The following is a 16808-nucleotide window of genomic DNA, read 5'->3' as shown; positions in this document are numbered from 1 at the left end:
AGATGAAGAAGTAAAACTGGGAACATGGCTCTATATAAGCATAGATGATCTCCCCGCTCCTCATCGTCATGTACCGGACAGCAGCGGGTCTTCATTAACTGGAATAAATTACCCCTATTCCACTTGGTTTGCCACCTTTGTCCGCGATGCGCTTCACATTCGCCTTCACTGCCCTGGCGGCTCACAGCGCCCTCGCGGTCCCCGCAAAGCCTTCTGGACGGGGCTTTGGGTGCGGTGCCCCTGAGCCGGATGCCGAGCACATCAAGATCTCCCAGAAGTTTGCCGAGAAGGAGGCTGCTTTTGCCGCTTCGGGCAACTTTTCCATCCAGGCCGTCACCACTGTCGACACTTACTTTCATGTCGTTGCCTCGTCGACCTCCCTGAGCGGCGGCTACCTCACTGTAATCTCGCCTCATCTAATCCAGCCCCTGAAATCACCACTAACACACGACAGGACGCCATGCTCACGGCCCAACTCAACGCCCTCAACGAGGCCTATGCGCCGCACTCGATCCAGTTCGCGCTTAAGGGCACGACGCGCACGGTCAACGCCAACTGGGCGGCCGACGGCAACGGCTACGAGATGACCATGAAGCGATCGCTGCGCAAGGGCACCTACAGCAGCCTCAACGTCTACTTTCTGCGCGACATGGGCGACAACCTCGGGTACTGCTACTTCCCCGAGGCCGGCGGCGCCACGGCGGGCTCGACCGTCCGCATCCGCGACGGCTGCACCGTCCTGTACAGCACCGTGCCCGGCGGCAGCACCACCAACTTCAACCTGGGTGGCACCACGACGCACGAGGTCGGTCACTGGCTCGGCCTGTACCATACCTTCCAGGGCGGCTGCACGGGCTCGGGCGACTCCGTCTCGGATACGCCCGCCCAGGCGAGCGCTTCCAGCGGGTGCCCGGTCGGGAGAGACTCGTGCCCCAACGCGGCGGGCGTGGACCCGATTCATAACTATATGGACTACTCGTACGAGTGAGTATCCCGTCTCTAGTCTCCGTTGGGTGGTTCTTCACAAGGACGGATTAGGCTAATGTTGGGTTCTACAGCTCTTGCTATGAGGAGTTCACTGCCGGCCAGAGGGCGCGCATGCAGAGCTTCTGGAACACCTACCGTGCTGGCAAGTAAGGAACCTGGCAAGGTGAGCAGGGTGCTGAATGATACCGGTATGATGACGGGTAGAAGTTGGTAAAAGCCAGGGAATGTCACCATGTACACTTAAAGGCTGGCGACTTGAGATACCTGGGGAATCATGAATAGGATAGGGCCTTCTTGGTTTATGACGTACATATTACTTCCACATGAAGCGTTCGAATTCGGGGTACAAAGTCGACAATGCCACCAGACTTCTACAACTCTGCACCTCTCCAGGCCGATGTGACTGAAGGGGCATCCTGGGCAACCTCGAGACTCCACAAGCCGCACAAGCCGAGAGGCAGTTCTCCGTTGTATAAGGTAACGTAAATTAGCCCCCAGAGCTGACTCTAATTAATGGAATAAGAGCGTCCGAGCCTCACCTTTCCCTCAGCGTTCAGCATTCAACCCTTTATCCGCCAACTCTGGAGTCTACTTCGAGGCCGCAATTTCCCTATCTCACAACAAGAGCTAGGAAGGTGAGATGTACAGGCATGTTTCCAGTCGAAAGGAGTGGGACGACCCGTCTTGAACAGCTCATCAGCAAATGACCAAGGTAACTTGCAAGGGCACGGCGTACTGAGAAACCCATTTTCTGAGCCACTTGGGCTTACCTTAGTTAGACAGACTTGAGGAGTTGGATATGCCTTCCCCCGGAGACGGACCGCTATCCTCCTAATTTCTTCCTTCCATTTGTGGAAGCGTGTGAGGCGGGCAGATTCAGACCACGATGCCATAAAGAGTCTTGCTGCCCTCCTCTTTATCCAGTCATTATTCTTCATATTTCCCGACATCAGTATTACCAGACAAGAGAGAGCCTGGTTGAGAGGTCGCCGAGACAGAGCCCGGTTCTTAGCGTCTTCCCTCTCTTCGGCATGACTTAGACCACATGCATCCTTAAACTTCAGCATCCAACTTCATTTCCAGTGCGGTTTCAACTTCACCACACTCGCCTCCATTACTGCATCATGGAGCACCCAAATTCCCACCTTGTCCCACCCTCCTCATACGACACCTCTATGGACGGCCTGTGCGACAACATTCCCCTCCGTGTCCACTGCAACGTCGAGCTCGCCAACCGGGCCGCCCTCCGCGCCCAAAGAGACTAGAAGTGCGCGTTCGGTTACCTGCCGCCGGGCTTTGCGGGAATCATGGGCCCCAACCTCAACTTCGTGTCGACCTGCATGCCCGAGATCCTGCCAGACCGGTCGAACTTTGCGCATACATCTTCGAATTTGCATTCCTGATGGATGACGTGATTGACGCGGCCGAGTCGTCTACAGCTGCGCTCGCACCGTACGTGGCCGATTTCCTTCATGCCTACAGCATGGTGAAGGGTGGGGGAGAGCTGGATGGCGTCGGCGCTGTTTCGTGCATTGACGCCACGGAGTCGTCGACGGCTGCGCTCGCGCCGTACATGGCCGAGTTCTTTCAGGCATGCAGCATGGTGAAGATAGGGGAAAAGCCGGAGGCTACTTCTTGCTCGCCCGTTGCACGGATTTTTGTCGACATTTCCAAGGCCATGCTCGGGATCGACGCTGAGAACGCACGAATTGCCTTCCGCTGCTGAAACAGCACAGCGGTCTTCAGCTGGGCGTACCTTCAAAGGGTTAGTCTGTATTGCTAAGTCCATAGCATTCAGCAGAGCTTATTGTGCCTTTGTTGTGGATAATGAGGTATCCTGCTGAGGCAATCAATATGGAGGCACTCTCCCTTTCCTCATAGATCGTGCTTCAACGAGAGTGAACGAGGAAAGCCTCATATCGGCTCGTAGTAGGAGTACATCACTGCCGCGGTACATTTGTGCTCTTCAGCCCGGATCGAATCAAAGGAACATGAACGCGAATGACCGCAAGCCAGCTCTCTTCTAACGCAAATATTGATGGCCAAATATGACTTGTTCGATTTGTTCAAATATCTGGAGATGCTGGAGACACTTCAATCTAACTTAGGCGTAGCTTGAGGACTCTCTCCACGCCCAGTCATCCCCCATGGCCTTGACTCTGGAGAATGAACATTCGGCCCAGGCCAATGAACCGTGGGCCGCGAGACTTAGAACTAGTATTGAAATCATATGTTACCCAGAGCTGGGGATTTCGAAATGACCTACACTTAAATTCAAAGTGAGAGGAATACCACCCAACGATATCTCGCGCTCACTCCAGTCGCCAACCGGGGTGAGCCAGTTGCTGCTGGGCCTGCATACCACGCCGCACTCATTCAGCTTGAAGGACGAACGGTAGGAGCACGGCGGCATCATTGGGCAACTACTCCGGAAAGTAAACCGTGGGGCTACCCACGGTTCCCGGGAGGGGACGGGAGGTGCCCATCTCAACCACTCACCTTTGGTGAGGCTGTGAGCCAGTTGAGTCCCTGTTTGCCTCCCCTCGTCCACATCCTTTTCTTCAGTGTAATCCCATGATGACAGCGCTCTATGTTCTGGTCCATATCAACTCGAGCACTGCTCGTTGAGTATTAAAGGCTGATGTTTATCTTATTCGCTTAGCACAGTTCCGTTGATAAACAGGCCCTGTAGAGCTGCGAAGGGCACTCGAACCCTGCTTGCCTCTCTTCTCGCTCAGCTCCTTTCTTTGCTTCACCCGCCCCGCCATTGGCTTCCGAGCTGTTTGCCCCAACCCGACAATACCCGTTCGGCTCTCTAGGTTCGGCTTTTGTATCCTTCAGCATGAAAATTGTGTGGATTCTAGCAGCGCTCGCCGCTGCAGCCTGCTGCAACGCGGAAAGCATCAGCGAAAACGAGGCCTGGGAAGTGATACGAGCCAACAAGGACAACGACACGGCGCTGCACACCATCTACGCTCCGCCGTGGGTCTCGGCGGCCGAGTTCAGAGGCACCATGGCCATCCTCTAGACCTACGTCTTGACTTTGTTCGCCTTCATCTACACGGCTCTGCATCTCAATGTGCCGGCCAAGACCGACTTCCTAAGCCTTCTCGTGACGAGGACGAAGTGGGTTATTATGGCTCTCATCCCGCCCGGAACTGTGCTTTATATGGCGGCGGACCAGCTCGTCCTGGTCCTCCGACTCAAGACGAAACTCAGGGAGATGCAGGAGAAGAGCGAGCGCGTTGACAAGAATGTAAGCTCTCATCCATTTTCAGGAGTGTTTCACTGCTGAAACGTGAGTTGTCTGAGGGATTCTAGTTCGACTTCAATCTAAGATATGCCTTTTTCGTGGTCATGGGGGAAGCTAAGGTTGGGGTTGAGGACAGGCGAAGTCCTCCAGTTTACCGACCGAGCTTTTCGACGGGAACACTCACCTGAACCCGGACGGTATCTCGAGCTGGCGAAAAGGGACTGCTGGGTATACATCAAGCGAGAAAGGATCGCTGCCAAGAGCAAAGCAAACGTGCTGCAGAAGGCTCTCGTTTTGCTCCAAGTCTCGTATACGGCCGCAACCTGCGTCAATCGCCGAGCATATGGTCCCCCAATTACGTCGCTTGAGCTTCATACAATGGTGCACGTCATCTGCGCTGTTGCCATGTATGTCCTCTAGGTTCAGGACTTTAGGTACGTCCTGATCCTTCGGTATCTGGGGTGTTGGCTTTTGGTGTCAGACGAATTGATGAACTCGAACTGTTACAGAAACCACTGGACGTTTCCGAGGCGGAGCTGGTGTATGACGCTGAGTGGGACAAGGTGCTCGCAGTCCTCATTCAGAGGTGGAAATACCGCCAAGCACCCGACATCTTTTATATACGCCGTGTATCTGGACCGGACCAAGCCGAACGACACCTGCGGATTGTGGATTCTCGGTGCTCAGCCCCCATGATCTCACTCCAGCTTCTCTCCAAAACGACGAGCGACTTGGTAACTGGCAATTCTGGATACCCAATAGTCTCATCTCGTATTCCAGAAACACTCTAGCTGACCCCAAGGGCTTGGCGGTATGGAATGCGGTGGTAGCCGGCTTTGACGCGCAATGGGGCCGTGGCACGGTCGAGATCAAGACCGGCCCCATGAGCAACGGAACAGGACTGACGAAGCTGGTAAATCTTCAAGGCTTCCCCGTCATTGAATGTCTGTCCGAGGCCGGGGATCTTGGCTTATCCTATTTCAATGCATTCCTCGATATCGAGATGATGCTCATCGCTGTGCAGCAAACTGCATTCCTCGTCCTGCTTGCCGTTGCGTTTGCTGCTGTATACGGCGGAGTGCACTTGAGCGCTTCGAGTTTCGAATTCCCCACGGCCGTCGAGTGTTTGCAATGGAAGATCATGTGGTTCATCATTATTGGGGTCATTCCTGCCATGGTTGGCACAATGGCGATTACTGTCTCCCCCATATTTCTCCTAATGCCCTGCTTGACGAAGACGATTGGGCGGTACCGTTCTGATTTTATAAGTGGGAGGATCGTATCCCGATCAACCTGATAAGTGCATGCTACATGACTCTTGAGATCGTCATTCGGGCTGCGTATGGCTGCGCAAGACTCTACATCGTGGTAGAGTCCTTCTTCAGCCTAAGGAGGTGCCAACCGGACTGTACTACACTCCGCCACGGCTTCTGATGGTTCCACATGCTTGAGCTCATATTTGTTGGGAGCCGCCTTGTTTACCTCGGGGCAGTTTAAAGAGCTGGGAACTCGGGGCCTTGTGGGTCAGCGGTGCCTGGAAATGTTTTGCGGTAATCAGAAGCGTTGGCCATGGTTTCGCAGATGAGTTTATCAATCCCAGATGGCTGACAGTTGGACTGATGAGCTCCGGCCTTAGAGTCCCTAGATTGTTCTCCCTACGAACTAGCTAACTAGCCGCACAGACCTGCCTCGTAGGGCAACCTAGTCAGAGAGGCAAGGCCAGACCTCCCAACCGGACCTCCCGGCCACGGGACCCTAAGGTTTGCACCTCGAGCCCTCCGCAAGAGGCACAACCTTACAGAGCTTCGTAGGCGACACCACAGCAGCCTGCGCAGGCCTGGGGCCCGGGTGCGAGCTGGGTACTTAGCATCTGCAAAGCCCGCTCTCTCTTGGAGAACCGACACGCGCGTCAGTCCTCTCCGGCCAGCTACACTGCTCCTCGGAGCTACAGCTCCCTTGCGGCGGCGACACCACACATTTGCTCCCCAGCCGAGGCACCCATACCCGGTGCAATCCATCCGCGGCTTCAACCCATACTGTAACCTGCGCCCGGAGACAAGGGGACGTGGCCTAGCCACGCGTACAGTCCAACAGGTCCCCGCCGAGGCAACAGCTGTTTCGCTCCTGTGGCCCGGGCGCGGCCGGGACCGCAACTCTACTGCCCTCCCTTCGGTCCAGCATAGCTGCCACGGCCCACCTTCCGCCAGGCGCAACCCCAACATCCAGCTTCCCGTTGCACTACGAGGGTCTCCCCACGAGGCCGAAGCCGCAGTGCCGACCGGGTTACCGTTGCCAACCATGATTGTTGCTGAGCTCCAGATGCTGCATGGGTTAAATTGGCGTTTGTCTGCAGCATCCGCTGCAACATCTTGTGTCTCAGCGACGGAGCTGACGGTGTCGTTGGCTGAAGTCACAGCGCCTTCTGATTCCAATGAATCCACCAGCTTGGAGAGCTCAACGGGGCCATGAGGAAAACAATCTTGGACGCCCTTTTGTTCAGACTATGCAGCTGCAGAGACGATGGGACGGGGACCTGGAAGCTGACAACGACCTCGCTAGGACTGGCGACACGCCCACAGACGATGCCTCCAGAGTACTCGACTTGGTCATGGATGGTGTAAGTCTGTGGGCCGACGCTGAGGGTGCCGGCACCTTGCTCATTGACGGTGAAGGCAAGCGGCGAGCTCGCAAAGGAACCGGACGCAAGGGGTCGCGAGCATGTATGAGCAAAGACATTGGACTTGTTCTCATCAAAAACGTCAATGGCGGCTTCAGAGGTGGCCTTGTTGATTTGAAGAACAACGTTGACGGCTTTCGTTCCTGCGGCGAGCTGCAAAGCTGGAGCTGCAGACGCAACCGGCAGGAGCGCCAGCACGAGGCGAATCATGATCTGGCTGGCGGTCGTTGGTCTGGTGAAGGTGCGAGACAAAGATGAGTCGAAGGGCTCTAGGAGGCGCCGAGTACCGGTGATGGAGTGATGTCTGCGAGCCCAAACGTCCTGGTTTGCTCGAGGGACGTACGCTTTATATATCCTTTTGTCTTGTCCCTTAGAGCTCATTTGCCTGCTTGTCCTCCTCGCCCTCTCGAGGACAGTCTATCCAAACTGTCTTTCATCGGTTCATCCTTCATGGATCGCACTATCGCACTCTCTCGCCGCCGCAGGAGAAAATACTTGGCAGTGCTGTTGGCTGTAGGTTTGAAGAGAATGCATCCCAGTCACTGACGGTGATGGGCCGAGATATCCGTATGCTCTGACGTGTGGTGGTTACCGTGGTTAGCGTCTTGCTGGATACCGACGGTTGCGGAGAGTACTAGCGGCCTAGACAGCAGGACTTGCCGTATGCGGAAGGTCCTTGTTTACGGAAACTTGCCCTAGGGCGCTTTTCCCGGTGCATCATGTAGCTTGCAAAGATCATCAACATTGTACTAACTGTAAGGTCAACGTGTAGGCCGCCTGGCTCCTTGGCACTGTAGCCGACCGCAACGGTGTTCGGCGTTTTTATAGGACACAATACGCCGACCCTGCCTCTCTCGCAAATCACCAACACTGAAGATCAATGTCTCGGTTTTTTTTTTAATGACTCCGTGCCTCGACCCTTGGCACTGTAGTTGACGGCAACTGTGTTCGACGCTTCTGCACTGTATAGGGAGCAAGACCCTGACACTGCCTCAGTCTGCCTGCACTAACCACCAGACGTCACACGCGTTTGGAGCGAACATGTCAACATACTCATCAACATAGAGTCGTTGACTCGATGTCTCCGAGTCTGCCTCCCACAACTCGCGCACTCAATCCCTTCAACTTCTTTCCCGCTAATCTTATCAACCGCTTAGTTCACCCTTGCTACGTTACCGAGTTCGCAACTCAGTTCGCAACTCCGGACCGCCGGCCGAAACCTCAGGACCCTTTGTCACTGACCCACACCGACTCTGATCCCATCTCCGTCCTCAGGCCTTGCTTGCATTGACAACCACTCTCCCCGCATCTTCGCCCTCGGCAGGAAAAGCAACACCTCAACCACCCTGCAACATGGCGAACATGGACACAACTTGTCCCGGCAACGCGATCCCGGAGGTCATCAACCTCCCAATCCCCCAAAACATCAGCGTCTTCGTGACGACCGGCACCAATGCGTCGTATCAGCCCATGGAGGTCTGTTGCCAGCCCAACCGTCGTTCAGGTTGCCGACAGGTGCTGGCTGTGGTGCGAGGTACCCAGGTCTTACTTCAACGGCACCGATGGGAATGGCGCAGGCCATAGGATTTCATCTTGCGTGGCGCGCATGGGGAGGGAACTCAACGATCCCAGGCAGAGCTCGACTTTTCAAATGAACACGGCGGCGGCTCGGCCTGGGATGAGCTCTCTCAAGGAAATCGGTCTCTGGGTGCTGGCATTGTCTGAATTCGTTTACATGTTGTGACAGGTTGAAGTTGCTGGAGATGGGGAAACAGTGTCACCATTTTTGGTCGTTTCGGGACATGATCTGGTTGAAATTTAGGCTCTTGCCAGTCGCTCTGTTTTCTGCTACCCTGCGGCTCGTGCGACGTATGTTCAACTGTATTGCAGTCCGATGGTGTCCGCAAGAGTTCAACTTGAAACGTCCGTTTCCAAGAACAGAACGTCTCTCTTCCCAGCTGCCGGCTTCCCGGACTCGCTCAATACGCCATTCCGTAACCACAAACCATGTCGTGTACCTAGAACGGAAGGAGGGTATCCTGAGCCCCTTCGGTCCTCCGGAAACACAAAACTGAGTATACGAGCCGCGACTAAACATCTTCAACTTTGATTGTCTAACTGGCTCTCGTCGACGTGACGGCCGGCCTGCACGACGCGATGTTCCAGCCAACTCGCGCAAGTTCACAGGTCGAGAAGAGAACCTCAGGTACCTCAGATGAACTTGCCCTTCCGCCTATGTGGAAGATGTAGGAAGTCTTACCCCTAGAACTCCTCAGCGCCATCGCGCTGGAGCTACCAATTGGCGACATCCGCCGATTTCGCCTACCAAGCCGCAGGTACGCCGCCGCGGGCTTCCCCGCCTTAGTGCGGGAGCTCTCGTTCTTGAACACCCTTGATACCGCGGATGCGTTGCGGACGCTTAGCCGGTCACCTCACGGATCGTTAGGTGCAACGCACCACCTCACTATATACGACGGAGCCTGGCCTGTGGTTGACTCGCAGGAGGAGTGGGCGGGCCATTTTCTCTTTCTCAGCCGAGGCTACAACCCCACCCACGTCGCATACCATCGCTACGAACAATTTATTCGACAGGAAGCGTCCCGCACCTTCGACATGGACGTCCACCTGTTCCGTACGGTTCTCGCTCACTTCCCTTCCCTTAGGGAACTTACGCTTTCCCACATTCACGCCTGGCGGATGCGGTACCTAAGCCATACGCACTTCCGCAATCTTACGAACAGCATCTGGGTGACCCCGGCTTTCGAGAACTTCGTGGCGAACGCTATGTCACGGCTGCTTCCTGCCCTAGGGACATCCTCGCGTCTTCAACGGCAAAATGTGGATGGCCTCTTAGACGCACGGGACCTAGCCCTAGGGCAGCATTGATATAAAACTATCCGTCACCTCTGCCTGAACTCCGTCCTCGCTGGCGAGGGCCTCGAGGACAGCATAGCCAAATTTCTAGGCGCCTTCCCTGGCCTCAATACCCTGTCGATCAGGACGTTTCCACGCGGCCCCATCTACCAGCAGCTACTACCGCTATCGCAGATGCAGTGGTCCGACCTTCAGTACTGCCACATTGTAGGGACTTGGGGTGCCGGAGAACGAGCTCTTCAGCTTCACAGAACGCCACACCCTAAAGCGCTTGACCTTGAAGCAAGTTACGTTAACGGACGGCTTCTGGAAGTCTTTCTTCAGCAAAGCCCGCGACCTGAGACCGCGGCCCGATATACTCTGCCAGGGTATTCTTCACAAGAGAGACTCGCAAGGGTGGCTCATGGAGGACTTGGAGTCGCAGCGCCTTCCCGACAGGTTCCTTACACACGCCGAGTTTCCGTGGCCATTCTCGGATCCGGATGACGACATTTCTATGTTTTCCCTCTCACATTAGTATCGGCGGGATGCGTCGGTAATCTCATGGACACGTGCAGCGGTTCTTTGTCGTTTTTAGTATCACAGAGTGGAGTTCGTGGAGTGCAGCGACTTCAGGGAGTTGTAGGGTCAGGAGGTAACAAAGGTTTGGCAAGATGGATAACGTTAAGCGATTTAGCACATCTACTTCCACTAGCACCGTAATAGGTCAAAGGATATGGTAATTCTTAATTACACTTGACTCGAACTGGGGCCATAGGCCTTCGGGCCTTCTTATTCGAACGGAGAGTCCTAGAGGTTCTGACGTCTATATGCGAGTGTGGAGAGGGGCGAGAGATTGTCGAACGCCTTGTGATGTGGTGCATGGCCCCACCGTTAACTCGAAGATGGGAGAGAGCCGAGGTCAAAACGCGAAGGGACTTTTATTCTGTCCTACAGGGAATCAGTCCCAAAGTTGCACGGCTAACGGTGAGGATCCTGGACTGGCTGATGGACTTGGGAAAACTGCCGATGTACAGTCTGGCCAGGAGGCTGGAGCTGGAGCTCGCGGTCTGATATCCCTTTCCTTCGAAGGCCAAGAGGCCTTCTCACCTTGTAATTGCAGGATCACACACTGATCGTTTCCTTGATTGTTGATATGGGTATTTTCGTGGGCAGGGTGAAAAACCCATAAGTTCCGGATGCTGGCCAGGCTGATGGACGCCAAATCGGACTCGCCCCAGAAGCCCGCCATCACACTCTTGACTCGCTTCATGACGTTTCTCGGCCGGCTGTTCCAGATTCGAGACGATTACGTGAACTTGACGTCGGCAAATGTAAGTACTCTCTGGTGATGGGGCCTCTCGCGCAACGACTAATATGCAACAATCGTCAGTACACGGAGCAGAAGGGCTTCTGCGGGGACTTCGACGAGGGCAAGTACTCATGCTCTGGGGCGGAGCTGGCGTGACAGGCTTAGATCTCCGGAAACGTGCGCCAGGGATGCGAGACTCCGCAGCAACCCTGCTCCCGCAGCGCCACGCTGCCGGGCGAATGTGGCTGGACCAGAAGAGTTGTTCCTCAAGCATCTTGAATAGCCTGGGAGTCTCGCGTACACCAGACGCGCCTTGGATGCACTGCAATCGGAACTAGAAAGCTGGCGGAGCAAATGGGCATGCTGAGTGACGAGCGGGTCAAGACGCTGTTGGATACGCTGAAGATCCGACAATGATCCGCGGCGATCTGAGTTGGAGTCTAACAAAGCTGACGGGGAACCTTAAGGGGAGGACGAGAAGGGAACCTAATAGTTGTAGAGTTACAGTAGCCAATAATCAATCAACATTCGTCCAGCTTCACTTTCTTCACCGGGGATAGTCGTGAATTCTCAGGAGGTATTCGAGTCGGGGGGCAACCCCAACAGGACAACTGATGGAAAGGGGAAAAACCTTCTTCTGGTTAACTCGTGATGCAATCAGGCAGCCACACCATTCGGTTGGTTTTGCGGGAAGAAAGGAACGGGTTCAGACTCAAAAGTGGTCTCCTCTCCAGCAATCGACTTGCACTTTGGCAGCTAAGGTAAAACATCTGCTGCGCCTTCTCCATCTCAAACCCTGCAAACAAAACACATTTTATCAGAAGATTCAGCACGGCTGACCTTAATCTCCGATTCCACGGTGCTGAGCAAAATCTACCTGGTAACGACTGACGCTATCCTGAATCAACCGGCACCAACAAAAGCTTCATCCCCCTTAACATCCCACCAACCAACCCATCTTCCCCCGCTTCCAAGCTTCACTCCGCATCCTGCTCGCTCGCCACCACCTCCTCTGCAACAGCAGCAACAGCCCTCTTCCTGCCACCACCAAACCCAGGCCAGCCACCGAACCCACCACCACCGCCGCCGCCGCCGGGCAACTGCGCGACGGGCCCACTAGGATTCATGACGCCGCCCTTGTCGGTCCAGAAGGCGGCCGGGTTGACGGGCTTGTTGGCCTGCTGGTTGATGCCGAAGCGGATCCAGGCAAATAGGCCGTCCTCGAGCCGGTTGCCGACCAGCGCGTACCGCACGATCGGATCGTCGCCGTTAGCGCCCTGCATGAAGAGGAAGTCGGCCGTGTTCTGCGTCACGCGCATCCTGTTGGTGCTGTATGGCGCCACCTGGTTCGCGGCCGTGATGAGCGACTGGTCAAAGTACAGCTGCCCGATGTGCGCCGCGCGGCCGCCCGTGATGGTGTTGTTCGGTTGTTTGGTCGCGCCGAGGTAGACGATGGCTGGGTAGACGGTTGAGTCAGCGTTGGTTTCTTATTTCTTGTGACCTCAGCGGGCGAAAGGGGCGTTTTTACCATGGATGTGGGTGGCGCGTCCCTCGTAGTGGCCCGGGAACAGCGAGTCGAACGAGGCGACGCCGTGCGAGTCGGTCGGCTGCACGCCGCGCAGTGTGGTGCCCTGCAAAATCGAGGCGTCGTTCGGGTCGCCCATGCCGGGATAGCCCTGCACGCCGACATATATGCCCTACGCTGATCAGCTTGAGAGGCAGTATGGGAGCAGAGGCGAGCTCACGGTCGAGTTAGAGCTCCAGATGTCGACATAGGCGTTGGGCACCGTCTGGCAGGTCCGGTAGTCGACGACCTGAATGGCCAGCGTCAGGGGAATACCCTTCTCCCCGCCAGTGATGTCCTTCCTGATCTCCTCTCCTTTCACGTCTGCCTCCACATCAGCATGTTGCCTGCGCTGACTGCCGTCCCAGACTTACACAGCGGGCCCTGGTCGACAGCGGGCATCAGCATGCAGGCGCCGGAATCCGAGAACAGCGTGCTAAGGTCCATCCCCTTGGAGACCGTCTTGTTGCTCTTGTGGTCAATGCGGGACACCGAGATATAATCGCGCGGGCGCAGCTCTCGCCTGTAGTGCCAAGAGTCAGTCCAAGGGTAGCCGGAAAACACAGAGCCCTAGCGCTGCTTACTTTTGCAAGTTCTGCTCGACTTCCAGGCCCAGCGACCGCCTCAGCCGCGCCAGCTCCCGTCCATGGATCTCCACTGTTCTTTTGATGAACTCGGGGTTGTTGAACTCGGCCGAACAGTGGTCGAGGGACTTGCGCTCGAGCGGGAGGGCAGCGTGTGCGTAGACCTCTTCATGGCCGGGGTGGGCGAAGGTTGATGCAGCGAGCAGCAGACTCGCCAGGAAGGTTCTGAGAGTCATGTTTTCGGAGATAGTTCAATTATCCTAACGTGTGTTGAAGAAGAATAGAATGCGTGGCCAAGATCAAAAGATTCCCGCTGGGTTATTTAGGGTGTTGACCTCTCCTGCCTGGCCCCTTCCAAGCGTACACGCACCCAAGTGCACTCGGCTCTGGCCTCCGAACCGCTGATGCGGAAAGCACCATCAATATCCGGCTCGCATCATCGGCATTCAACCGTGGGCAGGTGGCTCCCACAAAAAGCCATGGGGCCGAAGCTGTGATACGGTCAGCATCTCATACGTCCATGTCGCCGAACAGCATAACTGACATTTAACCAACCCCTGATTGGCCCTTCCACATAATGTCTGACCAACCGCCAAACCGCCGAGCCCGTTCCCCGGATTTTAATCTCCGCTTGTAAGAGGATGCTGCTGGGAAGAGCGAATCGGGTGGTCCGGCGAGAATGGGCGCTTTAGACGCCGGTTAAAACCACGCCAGGCAGCTCCCAAAGCTTGACTGCATGTGCCGAGGGCATGTTTAGACTTGGCAGCACGTCAGGTTCAACTGCTTTATCCAAATTTCTTGGGTGGGCTTCCGGCTGGGCATATGGATTGGATGCTGGTCTCGGCAGTTGGCCAGCATCGTCCCCGCCTAACATGAATGCTGTAGTGTTCTATCTGCATGGAAGCTGATGAGTTCCTTGCCGGAATCCGGCTGCGTGTCATTTCAGCCATGGTACAGTCCGGATGCCAGTCCTCCTGAGTTTTTCGACCTAGCCGAGGACGAGCAATCTGCTTGTCTCGTTGTGTAATTGGCGGTGGGAGGCAGGTCGTGACCGCCGACCGGTGACGGTTCGACTTTGACTCTCAAATCGGCTGCTTAACCGAGGCTGACTGCGATGCTCCGCCTCTCGTAAGTCGGTTGGAGTGTTGATATATGTCTGCTGACGACTGCCTCATCACTCTTCGACACCTACCAGCACCACTTGACCCCGGTCTCTGAAGGCGGGTTCTAGTACCCCTGGGCCGTCGGCAAGGTAGCGGCCGACGTATACATATACTGCGGCTGCTGCTGCCAGTGAGACTGGGGATGGGGCTGGGGCTGTGCGTTCCACGACTGCTGCTGCTGCTGCTGCTGCTGGGGCGGTGGAGGAGACACGGCGTGCTGATAGTATTGGCCGCCACTGGAATACGTCGTCGGGAAGTAGTAGCCCCCCTGGTGCTGCTCGTGGTGCTGCTGCTGCTGCTGCTGCTGCTGCTGATGTGGCTGCGGAGCTGAAGGCGGCGGCGGTGGTGGTGCAGGTGCATAGTACGCTCTAGGTATTTCTACTGGTGGGTATTGTTGGGTCGAAGCGGTCGGGGGCTGCCAGGATTGAACCATTGGCGTTGGAAACATGTTTGACTGTGGTGGATATGTGTGCACGACGGCTGGAATCTGCGGTGGCGGCGGCGGTGGCGGCGGGGGTGTGGAAGTGGCTTGCTGGGTTGTCGCCTGGGGAGGTGGCGGGAAATATAAGGTAGGAGGAGCAGGAGGTTGGGATGCTGACGGAGGACTGGGGTAAGAATGGCCGTAGGCTGGAGGGGCAGTTGAAGAAGGAGGAAGAGGTGGCGGTGGTGGTAACGTCCCGCCCATGTACGACGAGTCTCCGGTCTCTTGCTGTCTTACCGGGTTTGTGTAGGCAGAGCAGTCCGCTTGATAGCTAACTTGCTGCGCCGCTTGTGTCTCTTGTGGGGATGCATTGGCTGCATGGCTTTGGGGCTGATGCACGGCTGATGATTGCAGAGGCTGCTGCTCGGCTGGTGTTGCTGATGGGAGAGACTCCATCATCGCCCGCATGTCGTATGCATTCACGTTTTGGCCTGAGCTAGGGCTGGAGTTGAATCCAGCCAGCTGAGATACCTGTAGCGGTCCTTCGCCCTGCTGGGGTTCCCATTGTCCAGTCTGGTCGAGTTGATGTTGAGGGTTGGCATACGTAGCTTGGCTATGGTTGGCCGAGCTTTGATCCTGGGGTGGTGGATACTGTGTCGGGACAGGGCTAAGGGGATGATGCTGCTCGGTAATATTCCCTTGTGTCTCAAAGGAGGCCGGAGCTTGCTGGGTTTGACTGGCGGTACCTGGGTCACCAAAAGAGCCCATGAGGGCAGCAGACGGGTCTGCACTGTAGCCCGGGGCCACCGACGCCTGGTTGCCGTAAGAGTATGGCAGCTGAGTTTGGGCCGCAGAATTGTCGGCCCCGTATGCTTGAGATGGGCCCACAGCGGGCATGGCTGGGGATTTTGTATCATGCACCGCGAAACCAGAGGACACTGCTGAGTAAGGAGGGGGTGGCTGTGGTTGGTCTTCATAACCGTAGCTATACCCATAGCCGTTGTTGAATGGCGTTTGAGATTGGGCTGAGGTGCTGCTGCCTTGAGCAGTGTAGCCATGAGGATGATTGTGTGCATGTGCCGAAGCCGCGTACCCAGCTTCCTGGGCTTTTGCGTCGGCAACGGCTTGGAATACGCCGGCAGCCTGGAAAGCCCTCTCTGCCTCCTTCTCCTTTTTGTGGTGCGTGTAGGCATGCTCCAGCGCCATGCCAGCACCGTCGAGGGCGGCGTGCGTAACAATCTTGATGGCCGTCTCGTTCTCGGCAATGGCGCATATGCCATGCTCCGCTCCGGCCGTGGCAACGGCATCGGCACCAAGCGAGCCCACCCCCAGCGTCACCACGCCGATGGTGCCGCTGAAAGCCATGCTCGTGAGGACGTCGCGTTTGCGGGTTTCGTGGGTAGTCCCGTGTCGCTGCAGGTGCTTCTCGATGATCTCGCGCTTCTTGCGGGCGTTATGGATGGCCGGCGCAGCCATGCCGACCCCGATGAGGGACACGCCGCAGGTTAACGGAATGGCCAAGCCGGACACGGCAGTCGAGGTGGATGCGCCTGAGATTAGACGCGTGTAATGCTGCCATTCCAGCTGCAGCTCCTCGGGGGTCATGCCGGCGCATTTCGCGTCGTATTCCGTGAAATTGAAGGGCATCTTGGTTGCTAGCCGCCCTTCCACTTGCAGCGGAGATGATCTAGGAAACTGTGAGAATGCTGCAATCGAAAACGGGAGGTCAGAGGTCGAGGTGCTTGTTAGGAGTAGGGGCATCCTGCAAGGAATGGGGTCGGTACGTACAGTTAGGGATCGCCTCGAGACAACAGAAATTCTCAGAATGGAGAAGATGGAGAGCCTCGAGAGGATGGGACCACTGATGGTCGAAGTGCCGGACATATCATTTGCAGCTAGCCTCCGGCTTGCCTGGAGAAAAGGGTTAGAATGCAGCGTCAATAGCCGCTGTCATACGATACCTCCTCAGCCGCACCGGGCAGCTGAACCGAACA

The 16808-nt window shown here is 56.2% G+C and overlaps 8 protein-coding genes across 8 annotated transcripts; 5 read left to right on the top strand and 3 right to left on the bottom strand.

The window, feature by feature from the left end:
- Positions 1-146: 146 nt before the first annotated feature.
- On the top strand, positions 147-1137 carry N657DRAFT_682880 (metalloprotease; the record flags this gene model as incomplete). The annotated part of the gene is made up of 3 exons (XM_062796524.1): positions 147-401; positions 455-984; positions 1059-1137. 3 exons carry the CDS (start codon positions 147-149, stop codon positions 1135-1137), a joined length of 864 nt encoding a protein of 287 aa, XP_062644994.1.
- Positions 1138-2389: 1252 nt separating this feature from the next.
- On the top strand, positions 2390-2713 carry N657DRAFT_682879 (uncharacterized protein; the record flags this gene model as incomplete). The annotated part of the gene is made up of 1 exon (XM_062796523.1): positions 2390-2713. One exon carries the CDS (start codon positions 2390-2392, stop codon positions 2711-2713), a length of 324 nt encoding a protein of 107 aa, XP_062644993.1.
- A 1116-nt stretch (positions 2714-3829) lies between these two features.
- On the top strand, positions 3830-5691 carry N657DRAFT_657811 (uncharacterized protein; the record flags this gene model as incomplete). Its single annotated transcript, XM_062794841.1, has 9 exons — positions 3830-3973; positions 4016-4147; positions 4309-4359; positions 4391-4651; positions 4750-4867; positions 4948-5001; positions 5032-5438; positions 5510-5605; positions 5635-5691. The coding sequence occupies 9 exons, from the start codon at positions 3830-3832 to the stop codon at positions 5689-5691; spliced, it is 1320 nt and encodes a 439-aa protein (XP_062644992.1).
- A 959-nt stretch (positions 5692-6650) lies between these two features.
- On the bottom strand, positions 6651-7127 carry N657DRAFT_635815 (uncharacterized protein; the record flags this gene model as incomplete). The annotated part of the gene is made up of 1 exon (XM_062791366.1): positions 6651-7127. The coding sequence occupies one exon, from the start codon at positions 7125-7127 to the stop codon at positions 6651-6653; it is 477 nt and encodes a 158-aa protein (XP_062644991.1).
- A 660-nt stretch (positions 7128-7787) lies between these two features.
- N657DRAFT_665529 (uncharacterized protein) lies at positions 7788-10509 on the top strand. Its single transcript, XM_062795295.1, has 5 exons — positions 7788-8005; positions 8075-8377; positions 9254-9755; positions 9852-10011; positions 10043-10509. The coding sequence occupies exons 2-5, from the start codon at positions 8271-8273 to the stop codon at positions 10306-10308; spliced, it is 1035 nt and encodes a 344-aa protein (XP_062644990.1). The 5' UTR covers positions 7788-8005; positions 8075-8270; the 3' UTR covers positions 10309-10509.
- Positions 10510-10769: 260 nt separating this feature from the next.
- N657DRAFT_692310 (uncharacterized protein) lies at positions 10770-11238 on the top strand (the record flags this gene model as incomplete). The annotated part of the gene is made up of 2 exons (XM_062797156.1): positions 10770-11104; positions 11164-11238. Exons 1-2 carry the CDS (start codon positions 10970-10972, stop codon positions 11236-11238), a joined length of 210 nt encoding a protein of 69 aa, XP_062644989.1. The 5' UTR covers positions 10770-10969.
- A 752-nt stretch (positions 11239-11990) lies between these two features.
- N657DRAFT_120950 (Intradiol ring-cleavage dioxygenase-like protein) lies at positions 11991-13665 on the bottom strand. Its single transcript, XM_062785818.1, has 5 exons — positions 13231-13665; positions 13021-13169; positions 12828-12970; positions 12611-12779; positions 11991-12538 (listed from the first exon to the last, which is right to left on the bottom strand). The coding sequence occupies exons 1-5, from the start codon at positions 13464-13466 to the stop codon at positions 12060-12062; spliced, it is 1176 nt and encodes a 391-aa protein (XP_062644988.1). The 5' UTR covers positions 13467-13665; the 3' UTR covers positions 11991-12059.
- Positions 13666-14280: 615 nt separating this feature from the next.
- N657DRAFT_120948 (uncharacterized protein) lies at positions 14281-16717 on the bottom strand. Its single transcript, XM_062785817.1, has 2 exons — positions 16603-16717; positions 14281-16501 (listed from the first exon to the last, which is right to left on the bottom strand). Exon 2 carries the CDS (start codon positions 16459-16461, stop codon positions 14458-14460), a length of 2004 nt encoding a protein of 667 aa, XP_062644987.1. The 5' UTR covers positions 16462-16501; positions 16603-16717; the 3' UTR covers positions 14281-14457.
- Positions 16718-16808: the final 91 nt, after the last annotated feature.

Source organism: Parathielavia appendiculata (genome assembly GCF_033297405.1).
Source record: "Parathielavia appendiculata strain CBS 731.68 unplaced genomic scaffold N657scaffold_12, whole genome shotgun sequence".
Lineage (NCBI taxonomy): Eukaryota > Fungi > Ascomycota > Sordariomycetes > Sordariales > Chaetomiaceae > Parathielavia > Parathielavia appendiculata.
Note: the sequence above shows the minus strand (reverse complement) of the source record. Positions and strands in the feature narration are given on the sequence as shown.